Source organism: Galendromus occidentalis, unplaced genomic scaffold (assembly GCF_000255335.2).
Source record: "Galendromus occidentalis unplaced genomic scaffold, Mocc_1.1 scf7180000075744, whole genome shotgun sequence".
Classification (NCBI taxonomy): Eukaryota; Metazoa; Arthropoda; class Arachnida; order Mesostigmata; family Phytoseiidae; genus Galendromus; species Galendromus occidentalis.
In genome coordinates this window covers 5,636-30,300 of record NW_003803734.1, presented here as the reverse complement: position 1 = coordinate 30,300, position 24,665 = coordinate 5,636, and the positions used below count along the sequence as shown (strand labels likewise).

At 50.3% G+C, this 24,665-nt stretch overlaps 1 protein-coding gene across 1 annotated transcript; it reads right to left on the bottom strand.

Moving 5' to 3' along the window:
- Positions 1-11,762: 11,762 nt before the first annotated feature.
- On the bottom strand, positions 11,763-13,031 carry LOC108864904 (piggyBac transposable element-derived protein 4-like). The gene has a single exon (XM_029112817.1). The coding sequence runs from the start codon at positions 12,999-13,001 to the stop codon at positions 11,763-11,765; it is 1,239 nt and encodes a 412-aa protein (XP_028968650.1). The 5' UTR covers positions 13,002-13,031.
- Positions 13,032-24,665: the final 11,634 nt, after the last annotated feature.

The following is a 24,665-nucleotide window of genomic DNA, read 5'->3' as shown; positions in this document are numbered from 1 at the left end:
GAACTCGGAGAGCGAGGATGGGCGGCCGTGAGATTTTGGAAAAGTATCTATGTTTGAATTGCTCATTCAATGTCGGATGATAATTAAACCCAGATAGTAAAAAACGGCCCGGGATATCCTCTCATTGATTGTGAGTTATTCGGCATGATGTCGAGTCATCCGCAGGAGCGATACCTGAAATGTACCCACACCATAGACCCTCATCATGGGTTGAGCGACAGACAGAAGGGTCCCGGAGAAGGGATGATCATTCCCCATTCTCCGCAATTACTCTTTATTCGATCGCTATGGTCAACCGATTAGGCGAAGACGTATGGTCACGGTAGAATATTACATCGCTGTGAATCTCTCCGAACGGGAAAATGAGAGGGAACTTTGTTGAGCCGACGGCAACAGACCTCACTGAGCTAGTCTTTCTCGTTTGTCATTTGACCATATCCACTCTAAGTATGCATGGGGGGTACACGTCAGTTTTACCCACCTGCGCATCATATGCCTCGAGGATTCATCTCCAAACATGAACATATATGATGCTCATATAAATCCGATCTTGATTCTCTGACTCTCGAGCCTGAACGGGCACGATAACCGCGAGGGCGATAAGACTCCCGTTTCGACGGAAAGAATTTGGCCCCCGTTCCCGATTCCCAGACTCTCAAGCCTGACGGGCACCACACACACACCTTTGGTCTCACCATCCGGTTTGTGCCGAAAGCATTGTTCTGAAGTCCGAACTTCGGACATCATCAGAATCCCATACCGAAACATTACACATCACACTCACCCACCTTCACATAATGTACCCCGATGATTTATTCCCAACCATGAGCAGATGATGCTCATATAAATCTTCAACTGATCATTCGAAGATAAACGGAGTCTTTTGTCTCACTATCCGGTGCGTACACAACAAACGAATTCGATGATTCACCGACACGTGAACATTCTACGAATAGTCATCCGTGCGATATGAGCATGGATTCTCGAAGATCAGGCCGCATGCCTGCAGTGATTGACCTTGTGCCTTATTGACACGCACGGGAAGCACGGCAAATCGCAGCCGTTTGAACCCGAACTTTGTCGGTCGGTATGATCGGGAATTCCGCCCTCAAATTTCCCACACAGAATCATCACGATTTCTAACCTGCGCCGCATGCTCCCCAGGATTAATTTTCGATTTACAACTCACGGCAGGATGAACATATGACGCTCCTATCACCGACATCGACAACAGAGAGTCGACAATATGAAAAATGCCCCTGGCAGGTAGTGTCAGAGACACTGCCGTAAGTTTGGACGTGAAACGCATTCTCGATTGCCCCAAAGGATCCTTAGGTCTTGATTCGTATATCACCAGAATCATCGAGGTACAACTGGTTCGGTTTCGTCCGATGTGAAGTTTTCTTTATTCAATCGGTGTCCTCCCGATTCTACATGGAACCTGGACGGGGTTCCCATGATCGAGGAGCGGTCAGTGCTCGATTGTGTAAATCGAGCCCTGGTGAACTTTTGACGTGAAACGTCTTTTGACGTGAAATGTCTTTAAATTTACTGAGGGGTATTTCCAACTAAACTTCGTCTTCGTGTAAGTAAACTGCACATCGGACGAAACCGAATCATGCGTACCTCGATGACTCCGATGATATACGAATCTAGACCTAAGGATCCTTTGGGGCAATCGAGAATGCGTTTCAAGTCCGAACTTACGGTAGTGTCGCTGACACTACCTGCCAAGGTTTTTTTCCTTCAATCCGGGAGACGCGTCCCTTTAGTTTGAGGAACGTTGCTCTAATCAGTCATTGAGGCTCTCGATGTCCATGCTCGAGAGCACACCTCCCGACGCCTCGAAAGCCATTTCGATTGAGACGTTTCACGTCAGGAGGTGCATGGAATCAAAATCGAACGCAACGCGGAGCGATTCGATAGTCCGTGATCCGTGAGCCGTGAGCCATGACTGATGAACGCGGTGCATCCTTGGCCTCAATTCTCGATGCTCAATATCTTCGATGGAAATCGAAGAAAGAGCACGCGCGTGGACGGCACCCGTTCTCGATACCCTGACTCTCAAGCCTGGACGGGCACGATGACCGCGAGAGCGATAAGACTCCCGTTTTGACCGTATGGAGTTGGCCCCCGATGTCCCCGATCTTGATTCCGACCCTCAAGACTTCACGGGGACGATGAAACGAAGAGAGCGATCGAACTCCCATTACGACGAGACTATGTCATAGGGTAGGGTGACCCGTTCGGTCGTGTAAGGTTGCTCGCTACCCCTCACCGAGCGGATTGTACCGCTCGAGGAACGCAAAAAAAGACGACTATGTTGAGCCGACTGAGGCAAGAGGCAAACTTGGGGGGTTTGGGGAATCAGAAATAGGGTTTTGACCGTATACAAACCATCCCGCAATGGGTATGCTTAATGTTGTCAAGTTTTTGAGAATCCGTTCAGCAGTTTTGGCGAGCATAGGGAACATAGAAACCCTGCGGAGATTTTTATATATAGGGAAGTGACGTAGGTCAATTTGAAATGTAAATAATAATTTCGGAAACTTCGAAAGAGTATCCCGAGATCACATGCTGACATTAGATGTATGAGATTTCCAATACTCGGATGTCACACCGTACATCCCCCAGAGCGCAGGTGTCGGGGCGAGATCGCGCATTAGAAACATGTCGGGAAACATCGTTCTTTACAGAGACTCCGGAGTGATCCCGCGCTCAATAATGAGTAAGGCTGAGAATAATTCACGGCATTTATCCCGAAACTTCACGGCAATTTTCACCCCTATTGAATTCCTATGGAGGATTGCCTGAAAATACCGTGAAAATTCACGGCTTTCGGCGTGATCGCGCCAACTTCCCAGCCCCCGTAATGAGTGATAACCGGTTCGACAGGAAAAGATTCGGACTGCTGAACGACCTTCGACTTCACTTAGGCCGAAATGATTGCGAGAGTTCATCCCTAGTGCGATCACTACGTTTCGGAGATGAGAATGGTTCGCGCCATCAGTTTTGACGCTTCAGAGTCGGCATTGCGCCAGGCACCTCGCTTTCAATTTCCCATCCTGAGCGCTCAGTTACTGAGTCGACTCTTAAGAGGAGGAAGGCGAGAAAAGAGCGCGCGGTGTCGCGTACACGCGAAAATCGTCGCAGCGGGCACAATGTTCATTTTGAATTTCTGGCATTCACAACCCAATTCTGGACTCGGGGGCTTACGTCAAAGAGTATCGCGCGACCGGAGAAGTCATAATCGACGGCATACGGAACAATCCGTGTTTTCCCCTGCATGCGGAGTTCGAACGCCGTCACGATCTCGCGATCGAACGAGCTTGCCCGATCATCCCACAGAAGTAGCCCCGATGCCTGCGCCAACGCGTGAGCCAGATGAGTCCGAAAGGTGTCAGACTTCTCAAAGAAGTCAATCACGAGGTCTCCTCGGAGGTCATCCCGGTCACGCAGTAATCCGGAACAATAATGAGCGGCTCTTGAGCTTCCTCGAGTGTTGACTGGGCATTCTATTCTCGACCACCAATCGGCTCTTGAGCTATTTGAAAAATAAGGCTTTGCTGCCCGCGGATCCTACACACGAAAGGGCCCGACGCGAGATCTTCGAAGATTCTCAGTCAGCTGTGAGGCTGACGGGTCAGGGAGGAAGCTGAACTCCACAATGATGTATCTCTCTCACCACGCGCAGGCTTTGCCTTACTTTTCCTTTCGACGAAGGCAGGCACCCCGCAGGAATAAAAACCCTTCCATCATCAGTTCCATGTGGCCTAGTTCTCCGTGAGCTCTCCTCGAGATCGGTAACACAATGACGGAAGGAGGCGCTGCAAAGTTGAAAAACCCAGTGCTGACAGTGCGGAAAACTGCAGGGAATTCCGCAGAGCCCGCACATTCAGAAAACCCTCATTTTCCGCGGCCAATAGCTTCCGGGGTCTCCCGCGAGACTCGAATTTCTACGAATTCGGAGTCTGTATAATAAGACTTGCCGTGAGGGCGCTTCGCGCCCCAACGGCCATTAGCCCGAATGCTTGAACATAATGATTATTGACCCTCATGGAAGAGACTAAAGATTGTCTCACGGCAGTTTGTATGGACTTGTCGACCCGCGAGCTCCTGGGCTGCCACTTCAGCGTCCATGATTATTGCCCGAGCACATTGAGGCGTTTCAGCATCGTGGACGCTTCAGTCCTCCAAGCGAACGGTGGACTTGGACGTTGACTACCATATTGTCGCACTACCATATTGAGATCTGGATGCGTTGATCGGCATGCTCACCGAAGGCTAAAACAACAAGGAGTAGAGAATCCTTCCTTGATACCGGCGATTTAATTTAGCCTGTGGGCTCGGGCCAAAGGAGCTGAGATGAGTGGTGACTGATGACATCATGATGAAGCGGCTTGACATTTTGTAGAAAATAACGATTTCTGGACAAACACGTAATTTTCACGGAGAACATGCGGCTGAGCAGTTCGAAGAATTCATCTCGACCTCACAGAGGTGATTGCACATCGATCGGGAAAGCTTCGGGGTTTGTTCGGAGACGGAAAGCGCCAAAAATTAGTTTGGTGCCAGACAGACAGAGCGATTCTATTAGAAAAAATATAAATAAGGGGGATATAAGGGGGATGCTCCAACTGTTGGACCAAATCTCGCAAATCCCTTCCATGTTCTGAATGAAAGCCGGACGATTCAATTCTCGAGCGGGGAACGGTATCTAGCACGATGTAGTTCCCGCCGAACTACGCCCCGCCTTGGTAGGTGCCCAATGCAGTATCTCTGCACAGCGAATCATACGATTATATGGATCCATCCACGAATGATCGAGGGTTTACTGCTTGCATTTTCCTATGAATTCGCATGAATGTAGATCCCAGCTCTAGTCACGAGCTATCCCCGCTTTCAGAACCTTAATCCGGAAGAAAACAGTGCGATGAGTCGCCAGTCGCCAGGTCGCCAGCATTCCAGCCAAGACAGCGGCCGATTGCCTGGACTCTCTCGTGGGACCAACCGCCGGCCGAGCATGACAGACGACATGAGACAAGCGCCTTCATTCATTTGGACATTGGGGAGCCATTTCACCTGAACTCGATTCATCGGCGGCGCAGCTCTCTTTCCTGGCCTCGAGATTCTCTCAGAGAGTCTATCGCAGCTTTCTCGAAAGATAGCTAATCTCGTCTCGTAAGAGGCCAAATGGGCAGGATCTGATATTCCTCCACCAGGTCTGCTATGGGCTCCCGCTTCCAATGCGACCGAGGAGCTTTCCTCATCCCAGCTGCAGATGTTCGGAATACAAGAGGCGCACTAGCTTCGAGGGCTGAATTCAGTCGATCGCGTCACACGGTGGAGGAGCTCGAGCCGTGGCCGCCAGAAACGAATCTCCCTGCATCGTCCGGAAATAACGGACGAATATCACATACCTTGTCGACGGAGACGCGCAAGGGGAACGTGGCCCTCGCGAGCTCCCGGTGCCTCGTCTGAATGCTACAAGCGAACCCGAAGGAAACACCTCCGTTTTACGGTTATGAATTATGACTTATGACTTATGACCTATGTAGTTTGAAATACGGCGGCTGATTGGCAAATGATGCTGGCAGAACCTTGCCAGCGAAAGTCTCGTTGTTTCCAAAGGCTCATCGCCCCGCCACCAATTCCATTCTGCATAAAAGCATATAATTTTCTGTTGTACAAACTAGGCCCGAAGGTCCCGCTCAGAAAACATGAATCCGACTGAGGACTGAGTAGAGTCGGATTCGACTGATTCGAATCTGAAGAATAACTGAGACCGTATCGGCGGCAGAGCACACGAAATAAAAGCAACCACCATAAGAGAGATAGTGGCTTCGCAAACGCTACCGATGTCATGCCAGCATTCGTTCTGATCATCTAACTCCCGGAGATCCGAGTTAAAAGCCGCCTTGTTAGACTCGTTCCGCGATCAGGAGTATCACGATTCGATTCATCGAAGCGATGATTCTCCCCGAATTGGGGGAGGAGTATTGACTATCGATTGATCATTGATCATTGATCATCCGTAGTTGCTGTCATCGCTGACGTCTGGAAATTGAATTTCCCGATTGCTGGAGCGCCCGATTCTTAATCTTGCTTGTTAGCTCGCCGAAAGCGACGAAGCCGCCGGGCGCGTTCGTTGTGTTCTTTATCTGTTGCGGGCTCCATGTTAGGCTAAAAGAATAAAATCGCAGCATTCCGATGCTGCCTATCGATGCGACCACACGTGTTTTCTCTTATCCTCAGACCTTCCGCCCACTTACCGGAGATACTACACCGGATACCGGATAACCAGCTCCCCTGTTCAGGCGACGGTCCAAATTCCCCCAAACCAAAAGAGAAGGTCGGTACATTACGGATCTCGTCGGAATCATCAATACGCGAGGAGAATCAGCGGGTCTTGCGAAGATGACGCCCGAGAACCTCATATGCTGGATCCTCGTCAATTCGCTTAGGAGAGGATTTTGAGCTCCAAACGCGTGCGCTCGGGAAACTGGACGACGACTCAACAACGCTCAAAACTCTTGCGAAAGAGCTAATGAACTACCCTGAACTCAAACGAGATGCTCCGGGTCGGAGATCGAGTCGACGGTCAACAGCGTGCAGAAGAAGCCACCGATGCAACTTCAGCAACCGTGAATTATTATCGAGTGTAGCGAGAGTGAAATCGGGGAAACGACTCATCGGAGCAATGGATGACTTCCCTCCGGAGCGCCTCGAACGCGTCTGCAGAGTCACTCTTGGTTACAATCGCCCTCGGACCATGGTCAGCCCTCGGGAGAGTAGTCGCAGCGACTGCCTCGCATCCACCGGACCGTGAGGAATCGAGGCTCGAGGGAGATTTCCCTGGCTGTTAGCTCCCTTCTGATCTTCGAGTAGCAGGATTTGGAGATTTTGGCGCGTTCCTGGAGATACCCCATTTCTCTTCCGTTGTGTTCCACTTCCCCGAGCAGTACTCGACTGGCCGTCCCTCTTGCTCCAGGACAGCCCCCCAGCCGGAGCCCGACGCATCCGCCGTCACCCGGATCGGCAGCTTCAGGTCGAACGGCCGAATCACAGGCTCGCTCGACAGCAACATTTTTAGTTTATCAAATGCCTCTTGCTCTGAGGTTCCCCACACGAATGGAACTTCTCCAAATAACCGGTTCGACGGCGCCGCTATCAGGGCGTAGTTCGGTATCATCCTTGCATGAATCCCAGCAAAGCCGAGTAACGTACGGAGTTTTTTGAACTCTTTGTCTGCGAGCAGCTTGGGATCATCTCGATCCAGAGCGCCCAATGTCGAAGCAAGTGGTTCGCCTTCGGCGCCAGGCTCGGCGAGGGGCTGATAGCCGGGATGAGACTAGATTCCCCCTACCACCCTATATATATATGAAAGGCTGATCTCTGTCCAATCAGGACCTCGATTTCCCTATGGCAACCTGGCTGTTCGCACTTTTTCCACCGTATTCGAAGTCGCTAAACTTATTAAAAGACTCAGCTCACCCCGCTGTGGCCTCTTCGGGGCTCGATTTTCCAGAAAGCTCCCTCTCCCTGATCACAGTTTTTCGTTTTTCCTCACAGACTAATTACTTACGAAGGAACACTGAAAATTGCATGAATCTTCGAATGGGTGCCCACGTAATCCGCAGACTACGCGCTCACGGGATGAACACGAACGAGAACGGAGCCTTCAGTACCGGAGTGAAATCGCAGCGAAGGGTACATTTTAGCATACCTCCCTCCCCACTAGGTACCTTTTGACGTGAAAACGTCTTTGTCCAGGCTCGGGTGACCTGTTCGATGTACTTCGTCATCCAAATAGCCTTAACTTGTCGCACTTTGCGCTCTTATATCTCGATCCTCATTCACGCTGGCCGCAAACCGATTCCTGTATCAATCAAGCAATTTTCCACCGCAAAGTAAGGGATTGAATCCATCAGGTCGGATCGAGAGCATATGAGAGTATTAGACTTTTTGAGGAATTCTGCGTCCCTCGGCATTCTTGAGATCTATATGCCAGCCATCGACACCCGAGGGGAAGAAGAGCGGATAGGATAAGGTGTCGCATCTTCTGTCTAGTCCAGATATGTGTTGCAAACCCCCTCGCTTCTGGTGCACTGTCAGCGAGTGCGCTGGGGGCTCGTCGTCCTCATCAGCGACGTAAACTACGGCGACCTCGTTCGCTGTTGGCAAGTCGTATGGTCTAGCAGCGAGACCTCTCTGCGTAGTTTCTTCAAAAACAATCCTGAGAACCGATGGCTGCTGACGCTCCCCAGACGCTAATTGACTTTCGACCTCCATCATCATTCTGAATCGTTTTGCGTTAGGATTTGTATTGGCCAATAGTGAGCTCAACGCAGCCATCACTCCTCCATCGCAAGCCTTATTTTGGGCTTCCTGTAAGCGTTCCTAATTCGTAATTGTTTTCGTAATTACTTTATTTGAATTTTCCGTTCCTCTGACGCCTCGGAAACATGTTCAACACTGTTGAGGGCCCGTCCGAACTTGACAGCGAGCTTCTTGTGTATCTCGAGCACCTACATATGAAGCAGCGGGTTCCCACTTCGCTAGCGAAAGCAGTCGCCGGATGTCTGAAGACGGAATCCCTGATCTTCAGGTCGGCGTACTCTAAGAGTAGAGGCTTCCCGCGGTGCGATTTCCCGGGTAGACCTTTCGGTGTGGTTCTAGGTCATCTTGAACACGAAGCCGACGGCAGCAAGCATTGAGATCACCACGAACACCAAAAACACTGTCATCAGGACCGGGCTCGCACTCCAAGCCCCAGAAAAATTCTCGGCGTCATCTTTCAAGCCCTTCTCCAGGTCTCTGCTGTTCTGCGACATGTCGACTAGTTTCGGTACCGAAGCCTCGAGGTTCAGTTGTTGGAATGAGACGGATTCGTAGAGCTCTCTCGACTCCAGGTGCTTTCATGCCGCATCTGTGCCAGTGGGGCTGTTTTATACAAGAATCACCGCGCTCCCATGGTCGATCACGGATTAGAGGGTCCCTCACCCAACATTCCGGAATCCGTCACTGTCTTCAGACTCGAGCCCCCTCATCCCCCGAAATCATTCTCTCAGCGGTGATGATCTGAACGATCCCTCCTGGCATTCATCGCGAACCGACATTCCAGCACTTCGGGAAGGTCGGGTGAGAGCTCGGCATTCACAGTCAGCTCTCGCACACTCAATTCACATTTCGTTATACCGCGTTTTCTCTACTTGAGGGTTCTTTCTCAAAATTTCTCAACCCTCGCGATGCCCTCCGATCAGAAAGTGGACATGCTTTTCGATCGGAGCATGTCCTCCAAACTTCTATCAGATTATGGAACAACGGACTTTTTTCGAGCTCCGTCGAGCGATAGCGGAGGAAACGTCAGTCTCATGGTGCGTGGTGGGCCAGGGAGTGAGATTACGTTTTGATCGATCACAATCAATGTATCTAATCATGCATTATACATACACTTCGGGTGCTCTTTTTCATCCGGGTCGTTGGATGCCCTTCAATCGGAGCATGACACACAATTGTTCAAAGGCTCCAGAAAGTACCCTCTGTTTGGAGCATGCCCTTTGATTTGAGGAATCACGGTATCCTGTGTCTCCAGCGCAAGGTATTCTCTATGACTTGAGCGCCAAATGACTAGCTTGGAATCCGGGTCCACTGTATCACTTTTCATTCCTCGCTGGATATTCGAAGCTTCGAGTTCACCGGCGCTCCGCATCGAATTAGTCTCCATTTTGAGTCATCGTAGGGATGTCAAATCTCATATGAATATCTCTCGAGCGAATCCCACACTCGATTTTCCGAGCGTTGGGCAGATCCCTTTGATCGAAGGGCAAAGGAAACGAGATTCAGTCGCGAAAAATGCTTCCGAAGCCGCTCGCGGACCGCACGGGGATATCCCGCGGGCCACATGCGGACCACGGTCCGCACTCCCCGCTTTAGAGTAACGAGGGCGCGCAACAATCGAGCCGATTGTGAGAAGGACTCGTGCATCGCCGAAGATGCATGTGAATGATGCCTTCATGCTAGACTCGATTTTTTTCTGGGCATTAATTCCATTATTCGTTCTTATGTAATGCCTGGCTAGCCTCGAAAAGCGGGCGATCTTCTGATTGAGCTCTCGGAAGGCCCAGCGTCGAGATCGGGAACGAGTTTTCCATGTTCGACGGAGGTGTCGCTAGAGGCAAGAAAGGACTGACCCTCAAGTCAGGCGGATGAAGCTGGATAAGAGGATAGAGATCGCCCCATATCCAAACAACAAAGTGAAAGGGCCATGAGTGATTGAGGAACAAAGATAGTCTGTTTATTGGAATTTTCTGATTCCCCAACGTACAGCGGAGATGTTCACCGCTGCGAAGGGCCCGTGGACGCCGATCTTGAGGGCGGCGGACAAAAATAGGAGGGGCTTCACGCGGAGCCAGACCTCAAGCCAGCCTCTCGACCTGGTTCTAGGTCATCTTGAACATGAATCCGACGGCAGCCAGCACTGAGATCACAAAGAACACCAGAAACACTGTGATTAAGACCGGGTTCGTGATCCAAGTTCCCGATGAGGTTCCGATGTCAGCCTTCAAGCCCTGCTCCAAATCTCTGCTGTTGTGCGGCATCTTGACTTTTTCCGGTGTAGGAGCCTCGACGTTTAGTTTCTGGGATAAGGAGGAGTCGAGAGGTTAAGTTCGCGCTCTGTCGACTTCGAAGTGCTTTTATGCCGTATCTGTGCCAGTGGGGCTATTTTATACAAGAATCACCCCGCTCTCATGGTCGATTAGAGATTGCAAGTCCCTCGCCCAATCCTGCGGAATGCCTCGCTATCTTCAAACGCGTGCCCCCTGATCCTCCCGAATCATTCACGACGGGGTGTAAAACGATGCATGCTCTCATTCATTCCATTTCGCGTTCATCGCGGTCCGGCATTCCGGAAGTTCGAGAGGATAGTATGAGGAATTAGTCAATTAATTAGTCGATTTTTCAAGCCGATCTCGAGCCGCTTAGTCGGACCAGTCCCGACCCAGACCGTGTTTTCTATCTCTTGATTATTCCTCACGGAATGCCCCAAATTGATCGGTCGATCTCAGGAGATTCCATGCGTTCGAGGTATGCTATCGGTTACTCGCGAAATGTCTCCATAGGAGCTCCCCGATGCTCGGAGAGGTCGTGTCGTCACCATATTCGATTTGAGGCAGAACCGATGAGCGGGAAGACCTTGTCCGCATCGACGATGAGATCCAATCTTGTGCGGTCTCGGCCTCTTGAGGATGAGATTGTCGAGGAAATGAGAACGAATGCCGAAATCGAACGAGACAGTGTGTCAGATGATGAAGGGACGGGGTAAATATATTGTTCCGTCAGCGTTCGCGAGGCTGCTGGATGCATCAACACCCTTCGGCTATTCTTCAATCAGGATCACGAGTTTCCTTGCCCGCAAACATCTTTGAGCCTCTGCACCGATTTCATACAGAATCTAGCAATCGCAAAGTAACGACAGACCTCTTTAACACTTTCCCTGCCATCCATGTTGACCGGAAACCGTACGCCACGGGCCACCCGTACTAACGGGACTGAGGCGCGCCGGCGTACCTCATGGCAATAGGAGAGCGTAAATTTTATGGAGACCCTCAAACCTCGAAATTCGAATGAAAAATCGATTGAGAAGGTTCAAAAGCTTTGAATGTATTGATTGTATCATGATTGAGTAAGAGACATCGAATAATGCGCATAAGTGAAATAGTACAATGGAGGCTGAACATCAGATCGTAGCTGTCGCGCCCTCAATGCGATTTGACGAAACAAGGAACGCACAGCCATTTCTCGCATTCTCCACACATTGTATTCACTCTTTTGAGGCCTTGAGCAGCTTTTCTACCCTGGGAAGCCGCGATCTTGGCGTAGCAGTTTTGGCATCTGCCTCTTTTCTTCCGGTTCCTTCTGTCCGAGCCCTCGCTTCGGATGAGCTCGTGACGTTCATCTCGACGTGGCATCAGGGGCGTCGGGGCACGGTCTTGGAACCCGAGAAAATCCTGCACGATCATTTCTCGGAAGTTTTTCATCGTTATATTGTTCCCCGTGAGCTCATTGAAGATGATTCTCGAGTTGACAGCAGCCGTGTTGAGCAGGATCTCGAAAACAACCTTGTGGTACCATCGGATGCTCTTTCTAAGCGGAGATTGGTAGCTAGCCATCTGATCTGACTTATCCACCCCCTGTTTGGTCTTGTTATACTCTAGTATCGCCGCTGGTTTGGCCCTTTCGACGCCGTCTCGCCGTGACCGACCCAACGTCACCATTCGTAGATCATGCTTAGTTGTCAGGAAATACACGTCTCGTTTATCTCTCCATTTCCCCACAACGATACCCTCGTTTGACATTTTCCCAACAACTTGATCTCGAGCTAAGCGTGAGTTGACAACGCTTTTGGGCAGATGCTTTCTGTTGCTGCGCAGAGTTCCCAAGAAATGTGTTTTCCTCCGTAGGAGGTTCTTCGCGAGAGGCACGGAGGTGAAGTAATTATCCGCTGTCAAGGTCCGTCCGGCATCGAGATATGGCTCCGCAAGTTCTTGAACGATTCCAGACGGGAGGCTCTTCGAAATGCCATCGCTTTTGCCTGTGTAGACTCTCATCCGAAAGGTATAGCCATCCGGGTTGCAGAGCTTGAACACTTTTACCCCGTACTTGTGGCTTTTACCGGGCATGTATTGCAAGAAGGACAGACGACCTCTGAAGGGGATCATGGTTTCATCGATTGTCAGCTTCTCGCCCGGGTTGATCGCTTCACAGAATTTATCTTGTAATAGAGTCAGAATCTTGATGAATTTGTTAGATCGATCAGCGATGTCAGCCTCTTCATTGTCGGAGAAATGGATGAACCGGAGGAGCAATTGGAATCTATTGCGGCTCATTGCTGAGGCAACGAGTTCATTCCGATACAAGCAATCCTTGCGCCAATAATCGGTTATATTCGGATATTTCACGAGGCCCATGTACATGAGGAGGCCGAGGAATTTTCTCATTTCGGTGGGGTCCGTGTCTCTCCATTTCTTCACTCTGCTGTTCGAACTGATCCCTCCAGCTTGGATGAACCTCCTGGCGTTACGATTTGTCTCGGATACTATGAGCTCGATAACATCTTGATCGAGGAAAACTCTGTAGACTTGCGCAGGTCGCAGGGAGTCAAGATCTAGCGGGTAGGAAACGTGGGTTTGGAAGAGCTCTCGACCCGAGAAGCTCAATCGGTTCAGGGCATCCTCTCTAACATCACCCCACACGAAAACTGGGGTCTCTTCCGTCGGCACGTCTTTGGTCTGGTAAGATATTGTGTCGTCGGTGTCGCTGTCTTCGCAGTCCTGGGAGAACTCCGGATTCGAACCCGAGTAGAGACCTGCTTCACTGTCGCTGGAGGTGTTGAAGAAATCATACGTCTCCTGATCTCTTACCACTGTGCTGTTTCGCCTCCTAGTAGATCGGAGACAGCGGCTTGGATCTTGGCTGCAACCCGCTTCATCCATGACCTTCTTGACCCACGAGTACGAAGCAAATAACAGAACAGCGTGCGTGTGCCGACGTGATCTGAGTACCCTTTGACTTTGAATTTCCAATATGGCGCACCGCGCAGTAAGTCATGACGCAGTAAGTGCAGTAACGGAACCGCTTCGTCGTCCTCAGAGCTTTGAGGAATGAGAGAGATCATGCCCGCCGCTACCGTTGAGGTAACAAGGATGACTTCCCGAAATTCATGTCTGGAAACACTGGAATCCAATACTGTTCTGAGGCCTCCAGCCCCTGACCATTGTACTTGGTGGTCAATCGCGGATCGGAGAAGCCGTCGATACATTGGACTGCATGTTGCTGCGGAATCCCGCTCAGCCAGGGAGCCCAAACCTCAAAGTCCAATGAGGTGCGCCGGCGCTCCTCAAGCGTCAGCAAACCTGAGGGCCGCCGGCGCACCTCATAGCAGCGAACGTGTTAAAGAAGTATTTCAAATCCGACCGACTCTGTAGTGGGAAGAGCATCGGGTTCTTCTGACATAAGGTTCAGGAACATGCTGGTACATGACTGAAGTAAGGAGACTGACATAATAAATAGGAATAAAAGTTCCTCCCATAAACTTGAATCTATGCTCTTCTTGTCATATGCCGCCAATGCTTCTATCGTCGGAGCTTTCATCAGCTGTCGAGACCGCGATACAAGTTGAGAAAACGGTATTCTCGATCCATCTCCCCCGGCCCGCGGTATCGGACCGACCGCATATTCGGACCAAAAGGGGTCGACCCCGATGTGTCCCTATGAAGCGGGCTGCACTGTATTAGTGGGGATCCTGCGCACGGTTCTCCCCCAGGGTTGTTGGAAGCGCGGAAATCTCGGTTTTCCAAAGCGAGAAACTCGAAGGAGGGGAGGTAAAGCCTGACTGGATTGAGTATCAGCCTATGAATACGAATACGAGTACGACTAATTTCAAATTTCGTTCACGAATACGGATATGGAAACGAGTACGAATATACTTGTATTCATAGGATATTTGTGAATACGCCAATATTCATTCGAATAGGGCTGTAAGCGATAGCGCAATTCTCAGGTGAGACCTGACCCCGGAATCGACCTCGACGTGCCCAGAAACCCTCAATTAGCCTCTCAGCTCGTCTTCGTAGCCTCATTATACAGTGGAAGTCCCATTCGTATGAATACGGGTGTATTCACGAAAACATAAAATTATCGTAAATATTTGTACTCGTATTCACGAACACGAATGTGCCCCACTCTGCTCTCCACCCCCTTCCAACTACCACTGCTCCTAGTGATTGATTTTCGATCGTTCTCCCTCCCAAGCCGGGGAAGAGGAAAGAGATCACCCCAGACGCAAACTACTGAGTGAAAGCTCGATGTATGATCGACGAACAACGATAATAATCTGTTTATTCAAATTTTTCGTTCCTCATACGCCACGGAAAGATGTTCAACACTGTTGAGGGCCCGTCCGAGCTTGAGAGCGAGCTTCTTGTGTATCACGAGCACCTCCATATGAAGCAGCGGGTTCCCACTTCGCTAGCGAAAGCAGTCGCCGGATGTCTGAAGACGGAATCCCTGATCTTCAGGTCGGCGTACTCTAAGAGGAGAGGCTTCCCGCGGTGCGATTTCCCGGGTAGACCTTTCGGTGTGGTTTTAGGTCATCTTGAACACGAAGCCGACGGCAGCAAGCATTGAGATCACCACGAACACCAAAAACACTGTCATCAGGACCGGGCTCGCACTCCAGGCCCCAGAAAAATTCTCGGCGTCATCTTTCAAGCCCTTCTCCAGGTCCCTGCTGTTCTGCGACATGTCGACTAGTTTCGGTACCGAAGCCTCGAGGTTCAGTTGTTGGAATAAGACGGAGTCGTGGAGATCTCTCGACTCCAGGTGCTTTCATGCCGCATCTCTGCCAGTGGGGCTGTTTTATACAAGAATCACCTCGCTCCCATGGTCGATCACAGATTAGAGGGTCCCTCACCCAACATTCCGGAATCCGTCACTATCTTCAGACTCGAGCCCCCTCATCCCCCGAAATCATTCTCTCAGCGGTGATGATCTGCGCGATCCCTGCTGGCATTCACCGCGAACCGACATTCCAGCACTTCGAGAGGGTCGGGTGAGAGCTCGGCATTCACAGTCAACTCTCGCACATTCAATTCACATTTCGTTATACCGCGTTTTCTCTAATTGAAGGTTCTTTCTCAAAATTTCTCAACCCTCGCGAGGGATGCCCTCCGACCAGAAAGTAGAACATGCTTCCCGATCGGAGCATGTCCTCCAAACTTCTATCAGATTATGGAACAACGGACTTTTTTCGAGCTCCGTCGAGCAATGGCGGAGAAAACGCTAGTCTTATGTCGGGTGGTGGACTATGGAGTGAGATTTCATTTTGATCGATCACAATCTATGAACCTAATCATGTGTTATATGTACACTACGAGTCATGTCCTCTATCTGCTCTTTTTCATCCGGGGGGTAGGATGCCCTTCAATCGGAGCATGGCCCACAATTGTTCAGAGGCTCCAAAAAGAACCCTCTATTTGGAGCATGCCCTTTGATTTGAGGAATCACGGTATCCTGTGTCTCCAGCGCAAGGTATTCTCTATGACTTGAGCGCCAAATGAATAGCTTGGAATCCGGATCCACTGTATCACTTTTCATTCCTCGCTGGATATTCGAAGCTTCAAGTTCACCGGCGCTCCGCATCGAATTAGTCTCCATTTTGAGTCATCGTAGGGATGTCAAATCTCATATGAACATCTCTCGAGCGAATCCCACGCTCGATTTTCCGAGCGTTGGGCAGATCCCTTCGATCGAAGGGCAAAGGAAACGAGATTCAGTCGCGAGAAATGCTTCCGAAGCCGCTCGCGGACCGCACGGGGACTATCCCGCGGGCCACATGCGGACCACGGTCCGTACTCCGACCTGCCCCGCTTTAGAGTAACGAGGGCGCGCAACAATCGAGCCGATTGTGAGAAGGACTCGCGCATCGCCGAAGATGCATGTGAATGATGCCTTCATGCTAGACTCGATTTTTTCTGAGCATTAATTCCATATTCGTTCTCATGTAATGCCTTGCTAGCCTCGAAAGGCGGACGATCTTCTGATTGAGCTCTCGGGAGGCCCAGCGTCGACATCGGGACCGAGTTTCCCATGTTCGAAGGAGATGTCAGGAGAGGCGAGGAAGGACTGACCCTCAAGTCAGGCGGATGAAGCTGGATAAGAGGATAGAGATCGCCCCATATCCAAACAACAAAGTGAAAGGGCCATGAGTGATTGGGGGACAAAAATAGTCTGTTTATTGGAATTTTCTGATTCCCCAACGTACAGCGGAGATGTTCACCGCTGCGAAGGGCCCGTGGACGCCGATCTTGAGGGCGGCGGACAAAAATAGGAGGGGCTTCACGCGGAGCCAGACCTCAAGCCAGCCTCTTGATCTGGTTCTAGGTCATCTTGAACATGAATCCCACGGCAGCCAGCACTGAGATCACCAAGAACACAAGAAACACTGTGATTAAGACCGGGCTCGTGATCCAAGTTCCCGATGAGGTTCCGAGGTCAACCTTCAAGCCCTGCTCCAAATCTCTGCTGTTGTGCGGCATCTTGACTTTTTCCGGTATCACAGCCTCGACGTTTAGTTATTGGGATAAGGAGGAGTCGAGAGGATGAATTTGCGCTTTGTCGACTTCGAAGTGCTTTCATGCCGTATCTGTGCCAGTGGGGCTATTTTATACAAGAATCACCCCGCTCTCATGTTCGATTGGAGATTGTAAGTCCCTCACCCAACCCTGCGGAATGCCTCGCTATCTTCAGACGCGTGCCCCCTGATCCTCCCGAATCATTCACTAAGCGGTGTAGAACGATGCATGCTCTCATTCATTCCGTTTCGCGTTCATCGCGGTCCGGCATTCTGGAAGTTCGAGAGAATAGTACGAGGAATTAGTCAATTGATTAGTGGATTTTTCAAGCCGAACTCGAGCCGCTTAGTCGGACCATGAGCCCGCTTAGTCGGACCAGTCCTGATCCAGACCGTGTTTTCTATCTCTTGATTATTCCTCACGAAATGCCCCAAATTGATCGGTCGGTCTCAGAAGATTCCATGCGTTCGAGGTATGCCATCGGTGAATGGCGTAATGTCTCCATAGGAGCTCCCCGAACGCTCGGAGAGGTCATGTCATCACCGTATTCGATTTGAGGCAGAACCGATGAGCGGAAGGACCTTGTCCGCATCGACGAAGAGATCCAATCTTGTGCGGTCTCGGCCTCTTGAGGATGAGATTGTTGAGGAAATGAGAGCGACTGCCGAAATTGAACGAGACAGTGTGTCAGATGATGAAGGGACGCACAGTGGCGCCAAAGCCACTTTTAGGTGGACAAAATTATTATATGAGATTTTCCGATCATAAATGACTCAGAAGAGAAGGAGAAGCTTGAGAAAAAGTTTAATAGCCTATTCGCTGAATGGAATCGGGGTATTCAAGACACTGACACTGATGGATGAACGATGGTATTCTCGCGAGCACTTTTCTTGATATTAGAGGTCGCTATCACTGGAACTTTCCCCGGAAGTTCCGGATGGAAGCGGTGAATTCGGATCTCCGGGGTCGTCGCAATCCATCGGGATCTCAGGACCCTCTGAACCTGAGGGATTCTCAACTTCCATTGGTGTATCTTCCTCAGTGACGAAGCTGCATTTGAGCAAGGATGAAACTTGTGGGTCGATGCTCTTTGATTCACGTTTCGGAGGTTAGCGACCTACGGATCCGACGAAATCATCAACATAGAGAAGAGATCGTAATCCGAGTTTTCTCGCGAGTTCTTCCGGGTATTATGAAGTCGAAAACGTCGTCGATCTCAGGACTCTTCCGTGAGCATCCCGACTGGCGTAAGATGTATAGATCTGCGCTCGGAGCATCAGAGGGAGCGGCTGATGAGCCCAGGATGACCTTTCAGAATCTCGGGGGAAACATTCCGCACTAAAAAAGAAATTAATCGATCGATATGCTGGGATTTCCGCAGATTGCCTCGGATTCCCGCATTTTGAACAAAGAATGGAATATTCGGTATTCGGGAACCGGGTAGAACCGGGTCTCAATTTTTTTTATTAAATATAAGCAGACCTGAGACTTCCCGGGCCGAGAGATTCGGGGTGAAATAATGTGGAATACAAGCTTTCCCGCCCTCGTCAATATCCACTTTTGATGATTTCGATACATATAAAGATTTTCCGATTCGGGGACATGAGAGAGTAGCGAATGAGTCTGAATCGCCTAGAAACTTGGAACTCGGACGGAACTTGAAGTCAAAGCATTGATACCGCTAATCGGAGTCGGTCAGAGCCACACATTTCGCGAAAGTAGCAGATAGGAAAAGAAATTCCGTATGATACCACTGATTGGGAGATGACTTCGATAGCCGCGCATTAATCAGTGAGCGCTCAGCTGACGCTTATGCCTCTGGCTCCCTGAACGCCGACCCCCCGCGCGTCTTTCCCGCCTGTTCCGGAGTCGATCCTCGTATCTTTGATTTTGTCCACCTAAAAAAGGCTTTGGCGTCACTGTATTGCGCCAAATATATTGTTCCGTCAGCGTTCGCGAGGCTGCTGAATGCATCAACACTCTTCGGCGATTCTTCAATCAGGATCACGAGTTTCCTTGCCCGCATTTATCTCTGAGCCTCTGCGCCGATTTCATACAGAATCAAGCAATCGCAAATGACTAAATGTAAATGACTGGAGTAAGGGGACTGACATAATAAATAGGAATAAAAGCTCCTCTCATAAACTTTAATCGATGCTCTTCTTGTCACATGGCGCCAATGCTTCCATCGTCGGAGCGTTCATCAGCTGTCGAGACCGCGATTCGAGTTGAGAAAACGGTATTTCCGATCCATTTCCCCCGGCCCGCGGTATCGATCCAACCTCATATTCTGACCAAAAGGGATCGACACCGACGTGTCCCTATGGAGCGGGTTGCACTGTATTAGTGGGGACCCTGCGCACGGTTTACCCCCCAGGGGTCTTGGAAGCGCGGAAATCTCGGTTTTCCAAAGCGAGAAACTCGGGGGAGGGGAGCTAAAGGCTGGCTGGAATGAGTATCAGCCTCCCCACCCCCTTGCAACAACCATTGCTCCTAATCTCCTAATGATTGATTTCCGATTGTTTTCCCTCCCAAGCCAGGGAAGAGGATAGAGATCGCCCCAGACCCAAACTACTGAGTGAAAGCTCCATATATGATCGACGAACAAAGATAATAATCTGTTTATTCAAATTTACCGATCCTCTGACGCCACGGAAAGATGTTCAACACTGTTGAGGGCCAGTCCGAATTCGAGAGCGAGCTTCTTGTGTATAACGAGTATGAAGCAGCGGTTCCTATTTCGCTAGCGGAAGCAGTCGCCGGATGTCTGAAGACGGAATCGCTGATCTTCAGGTCGGCGTACCCTAAGAGGAGAGGCTTCCCGCGGTGCGATTTCCCGAGTAAACCTCTCGGTGTGGTTCTAGGTCATCGTGAACACGAAGCCGACGGCAGCGAGCATTGAGATCACCACGAACACCAGAAACACTGTCATCAGGACCGGGCTCGCACTCCAAGCTCCCGAAAAATTCTCGGCGTCATCTTTCAAGCCCTTCTCCAGGTCTCGGCTGTTCTGCGACATGTCGACTAGTTTCGGTACCGAAGCCTCGAGGTTCAGTTGTTGGAATAAGACGGAGTCGTGGAGATCTCTCGACTCCAGGTGCTTTCATGCCGCATCTGTGCCAGTGGGGCTGTTTTATACAAGAATCACCTCGCTCCCATGGTCGATCATGGATTAGAGGGTCCCTCACCGCACATTCCGGAATCCGTTACTATCTTCAGACTCGAGCCCCCTCATCCCCCGAAATTATTCTCTCAGCGGTGATGATCTGAACGATCCCTGCTGGCACTCATCGCGAACCGACATTCCAGCACTTCGAGAGGGTCGGGTGAGAGCTCGGCATTCACAGTCAACTCTCGTACATTCAATTCACATTTCGTTATACCGCGTTTTCTCTAATTGAAGGTTCTTTCCAAAAATTTCTCAACCCTCGCGAGGGAGGCCCTCCGATCAGAAAGTCGAACATGCTTTCCGATCGGGGCATATCCTCCAAATTTCTATCAGATTATGGAACAACGGACTTTTTTCGAGCTCCGTCGAGCTACGGCGGAGAGAACGCTAGTCTTAGGGTGGGTGGTGGACTATGGAGTGAGATTACGTTTTGATCGATCACGATCTATGTATCTAATCATGTGTTGTATGTACACTACGAGTCATGTCCTCTATCTGTTCTTTTTCATCCGAGGCATGGATGCCCCTCAATAGGAGCATGGCCCACAATTGCTCAGAGCCTCCAGAAATCACCTTCCATGCCCCCTGGTTCTGCCATGGAGCCCTTTGATTTGAGGAATCACGGTATCCTGTGTCTCTAGCGCAAGGTATTCTCTATGACTCGAGCGCCAAATGAATAGCTTGGAATCCGGATCCACTGTACCACTTTTCATTCCTCATGTTGTTCGAAGCTTCGAGTCCACCGACTCTCTGCATCGAACATCTTGTTATTTGCTTCGCTCGTGGATCCCGAGGCGATCAAGGGGGAAACGGAGGGAGACGCCTGCCGATGTTCACGCAGGCTCAGGGTCTGCAGGCGACAGTTTCTAACAAGAGAGAGTACGACAGGGGCGAGATAGCGAGAGAGCATCCGTTGCGTGAAACCCGATCCCCAAGTCTCTTCACCGTTCGATAGCGAAGAGACTCCAAAATGTTCCTCGAATCGAGTAGTAACACGGTGGGCTTCGTGATCGCTTTTCCTGGTGTTCCCCTCCCTCTGCGTCATGGCGAACCCTCCGTCATCGTTACAGCCCACGAGCTGCATCTGGATATTCAACCGACTCGTCCTAATGTTCACGCCTGTGTAGCTCCAAAAGCGAGAGAGAACTTTTTTCCCGCTGTTCATACCTCTTGAGAAACAAAATGTCTCGGAGCAAGGGAATCCCTAGGAACTGGATCTTTCTCAAGCGTGTCGAATGCGTCAGGAAGGAAGCTGCTCCTTGTCCGGCTTATCGTACAGGTAATCTCCGCCTGTGATTCGGGCCGGATCCTTCCCTTCGGAGACTGTCCGCGTGATATTAGGAGGCGGATTTCAGCGTGAAGCCACCGATGAGCTCGTCTCTGGAGACGGCCCGCAGTGGCTCTCGCCCTACCACGGGTGGGAAAGACTCGTCATTGTGCTCAAGCCGATCTTTATAGCGGAAAATAGTTGCGTTCACCAAGACTTGCCCCGAGGACGACTCGACTTCTTCCCTGTTAGAGCAGCACCGTCGGATGTTCGGATTTCAGGCTTCGGAAGATTCTAGCAGCTCATCCGGGGACCTGTTCCATCCATATCAGGAAAAATCCCGAGAAAATGTTTTTGTGTGTAGCTCCTTCTGGCCTTCACCGATCTTCGCGCTGAACGGTAGCATGTGTCGATTCCGCGGAGGGTTTCTGGACCGAAGCCCAACCCTCGAACCCCCGCTTGTGCTGCTCCTCGCACAGCGAGTTGAGCGCGATGAACTTGAGATGTTTCCGGATGATTTTTTCGGGGCGACCTTTTTACCCCAATGATGTAGAGGTGCTCGACCGGAACGATTCTGATAGAGCAGTTTTTCACTCGGTGCTTGTCTTCAAAAACCGGCCTTGATGGGTTCGGGGCTATTGAGATTTTCATCCTGCCGTTCGGTTGGGGTGAAGGGCTTGATTGTTGAGACGAGTACTTGAATGAGAGTCTCGGTCGGTCATCGAGCCGAACACGAGTAGAAAGCCGCATGAATTTGATTTCGAGTGACTTTTGACGTTGAAGCGACAAATCGTTCGCTCCAGGCAGGGTAGACCGCGGAGCGAAACTCTGATCCGAAAGAGTGGCGTCTGTTGATGAGAGAAGAAAAGTACACCGAGTAAGCTTGAACGATTTGTTCTCATACATAAAAGCAGCATACAGGGATTCGGACGAACAGACTTCGAATTCAGTTCTATACTCGTGCTCTGGATATCTCGGTCTCGTCGATTGACAACTCCGAAATCATGTGAGTTTTCTTATGTCTTATTTATTTGTTGCGCGTTCCGACCTCGTGTCGGATGCTCCATCTTTTTTCGACGCCACGACGTGCTGAAGTTCCAGAATTCATGCGGGGGAACCTTCGCTCGAGACTCCGGAATCAGACTCCAATAGTGGCATCACTCACTGGCGCGACCCACGGGTCTTCGCAAGTGAAGAATGAAACGGAATCCTGTTTCTCGTTGCTCTCGCGTTCCGCTTGAACCGAAGACCGAAGAAGTTGACGGCTGGTATTCAGAATAAATGATTTTCAATGGACCTTCCAGGCTTCGTTCTGTGCTCATCTGGGCTGTGCTTGCCGCAATGATTGAGGCGAATGTGTATTGCCCCGACAAGGACACTCTGCAAACTCTGGGATGCACCGGCGGTAAAGGTTGGCAGGGTTGCACTTACACGTGTGATGCCCGTATGTGGAGCCTGGAAAACTCACGCCGCTTTGCGGAGATTGCCGGCGGCTCCTTAATATCAGTAAGAACTCCCACGACGACTCTGAATCATGTTGTTATTCCCATCGATTGTTTCCAACGGAAGGCACCCGAGGCTCGGATCCAGAAATCTGATCAATGTTAAATGAGTCGCCCGGAGTGCCAGATAGTTTGACGGAGGGAATGAGTCGATTGCTGTTCTTACTCCATCCTTCTTGCAGATGTTCGAATTAAAGGGCAACGCAACCATCCGAATGGAGGACGAACCCAGAAGAGGCCTGTTCCCTAAGAAGATAGTGAGTTGATCCTTAGAAAGTTGATCGACGATTCTAGAGTCGGGCTATCCACATCCGTTTGTACTGCACAGAAAGGTCTGGCAAGACGAAATCAATTCGTTCCGTGGGATGCTTGATGTGCGGATCTTTCGTTGAACATATCTCGAGATTTGCATTCACCTCAATCCAGTGAACAATAGGTTCAAGGATGCTGCGGAGCATTACTCCATCGTCTTCCAGCGATTATCCTCTCTCACTAGCCGAGTAAATCAGTATTTCGATTATATCAGTCGCGCTCGAGCGGTACGCCGAGCGGAGCATCCTTCCCTTGTACGGCACCTTGATGTCGACCCACGAACACCCGTTGGAGGGGCATGATACAAGACAGTCGTCAAATGATATCACACCGTAAGTCAATATCGGAATATATTGTATTTTACAATACGTCATTTATATCAAAGGTCGGAAAAGGAACGCGATTGGGCAGCAAGGATCCTTTCTCAAGTCTGTGCAAACTCAGATTGAGATATATCACACTCAGCCACGTAATCTACGACGGTGAACTTCCTGACTGCCCGATTCCTTTCTGGAAGTTCGAGAACGCCAAAGTCGACTTCCCGTCCTTCACACAATCGATGAGGTGAGCTCAGCATTCCTTTCAAAATTGTGAAGCTCAATGCTTTGGTATCTGGAGCTGAAGCTTGATGGAAAGCTTAGGTGTTTAGTTGATCCCCTGGTTTGAAATATGTATACCAGGTTATTAGCATCTGGAATTTCTCCTATTCTGCGCGCAGCGTCCCGCCAGCTGACGCGGTGCCATTACTGGTAAAGTCTACTCCTCCTCATCATTTTCCAATGATCTTTTGTTCACACAGTTTGTGTAATATTTCACCTAAGTAAGAGGTACATAATTGTACAGTGGGGTCGCATCACAGGAGAGTCTTCTTGAGCTTCTCTAGGTGGTTAAGGGACTGGGGATATGTACAAGATTGGGCATGGTACAGATCACAAGGTGCTTCGCGATATTTACAGAAGCAAGTCTCCGAAGGGTCGTGGTACAGGTCCATTTGGCAAACCACATGGTGGTAGCCATGGGTTGAGAACTTCACCACCACGTGTCTGTTCGTCCGGTCGGGTCTCTTCCAGGCGGCATTGGTCATGGCTGGGTTCACATTATCGACTTCCTCCCTCTCCTTGTCCATGAAATTCCTGTACGCGGCTGTCTCCTCGAGGTTGAACTTTTGGCGGATCTCTTCGACGAATCGCTTCGCGCCGATCAGAAGGTAGACCAGGCGGTTTCGCGTGTTCGGGTGAACTCCGAGAACTCGTTTTAGGAATGTGGACTTAGCTCTGTCT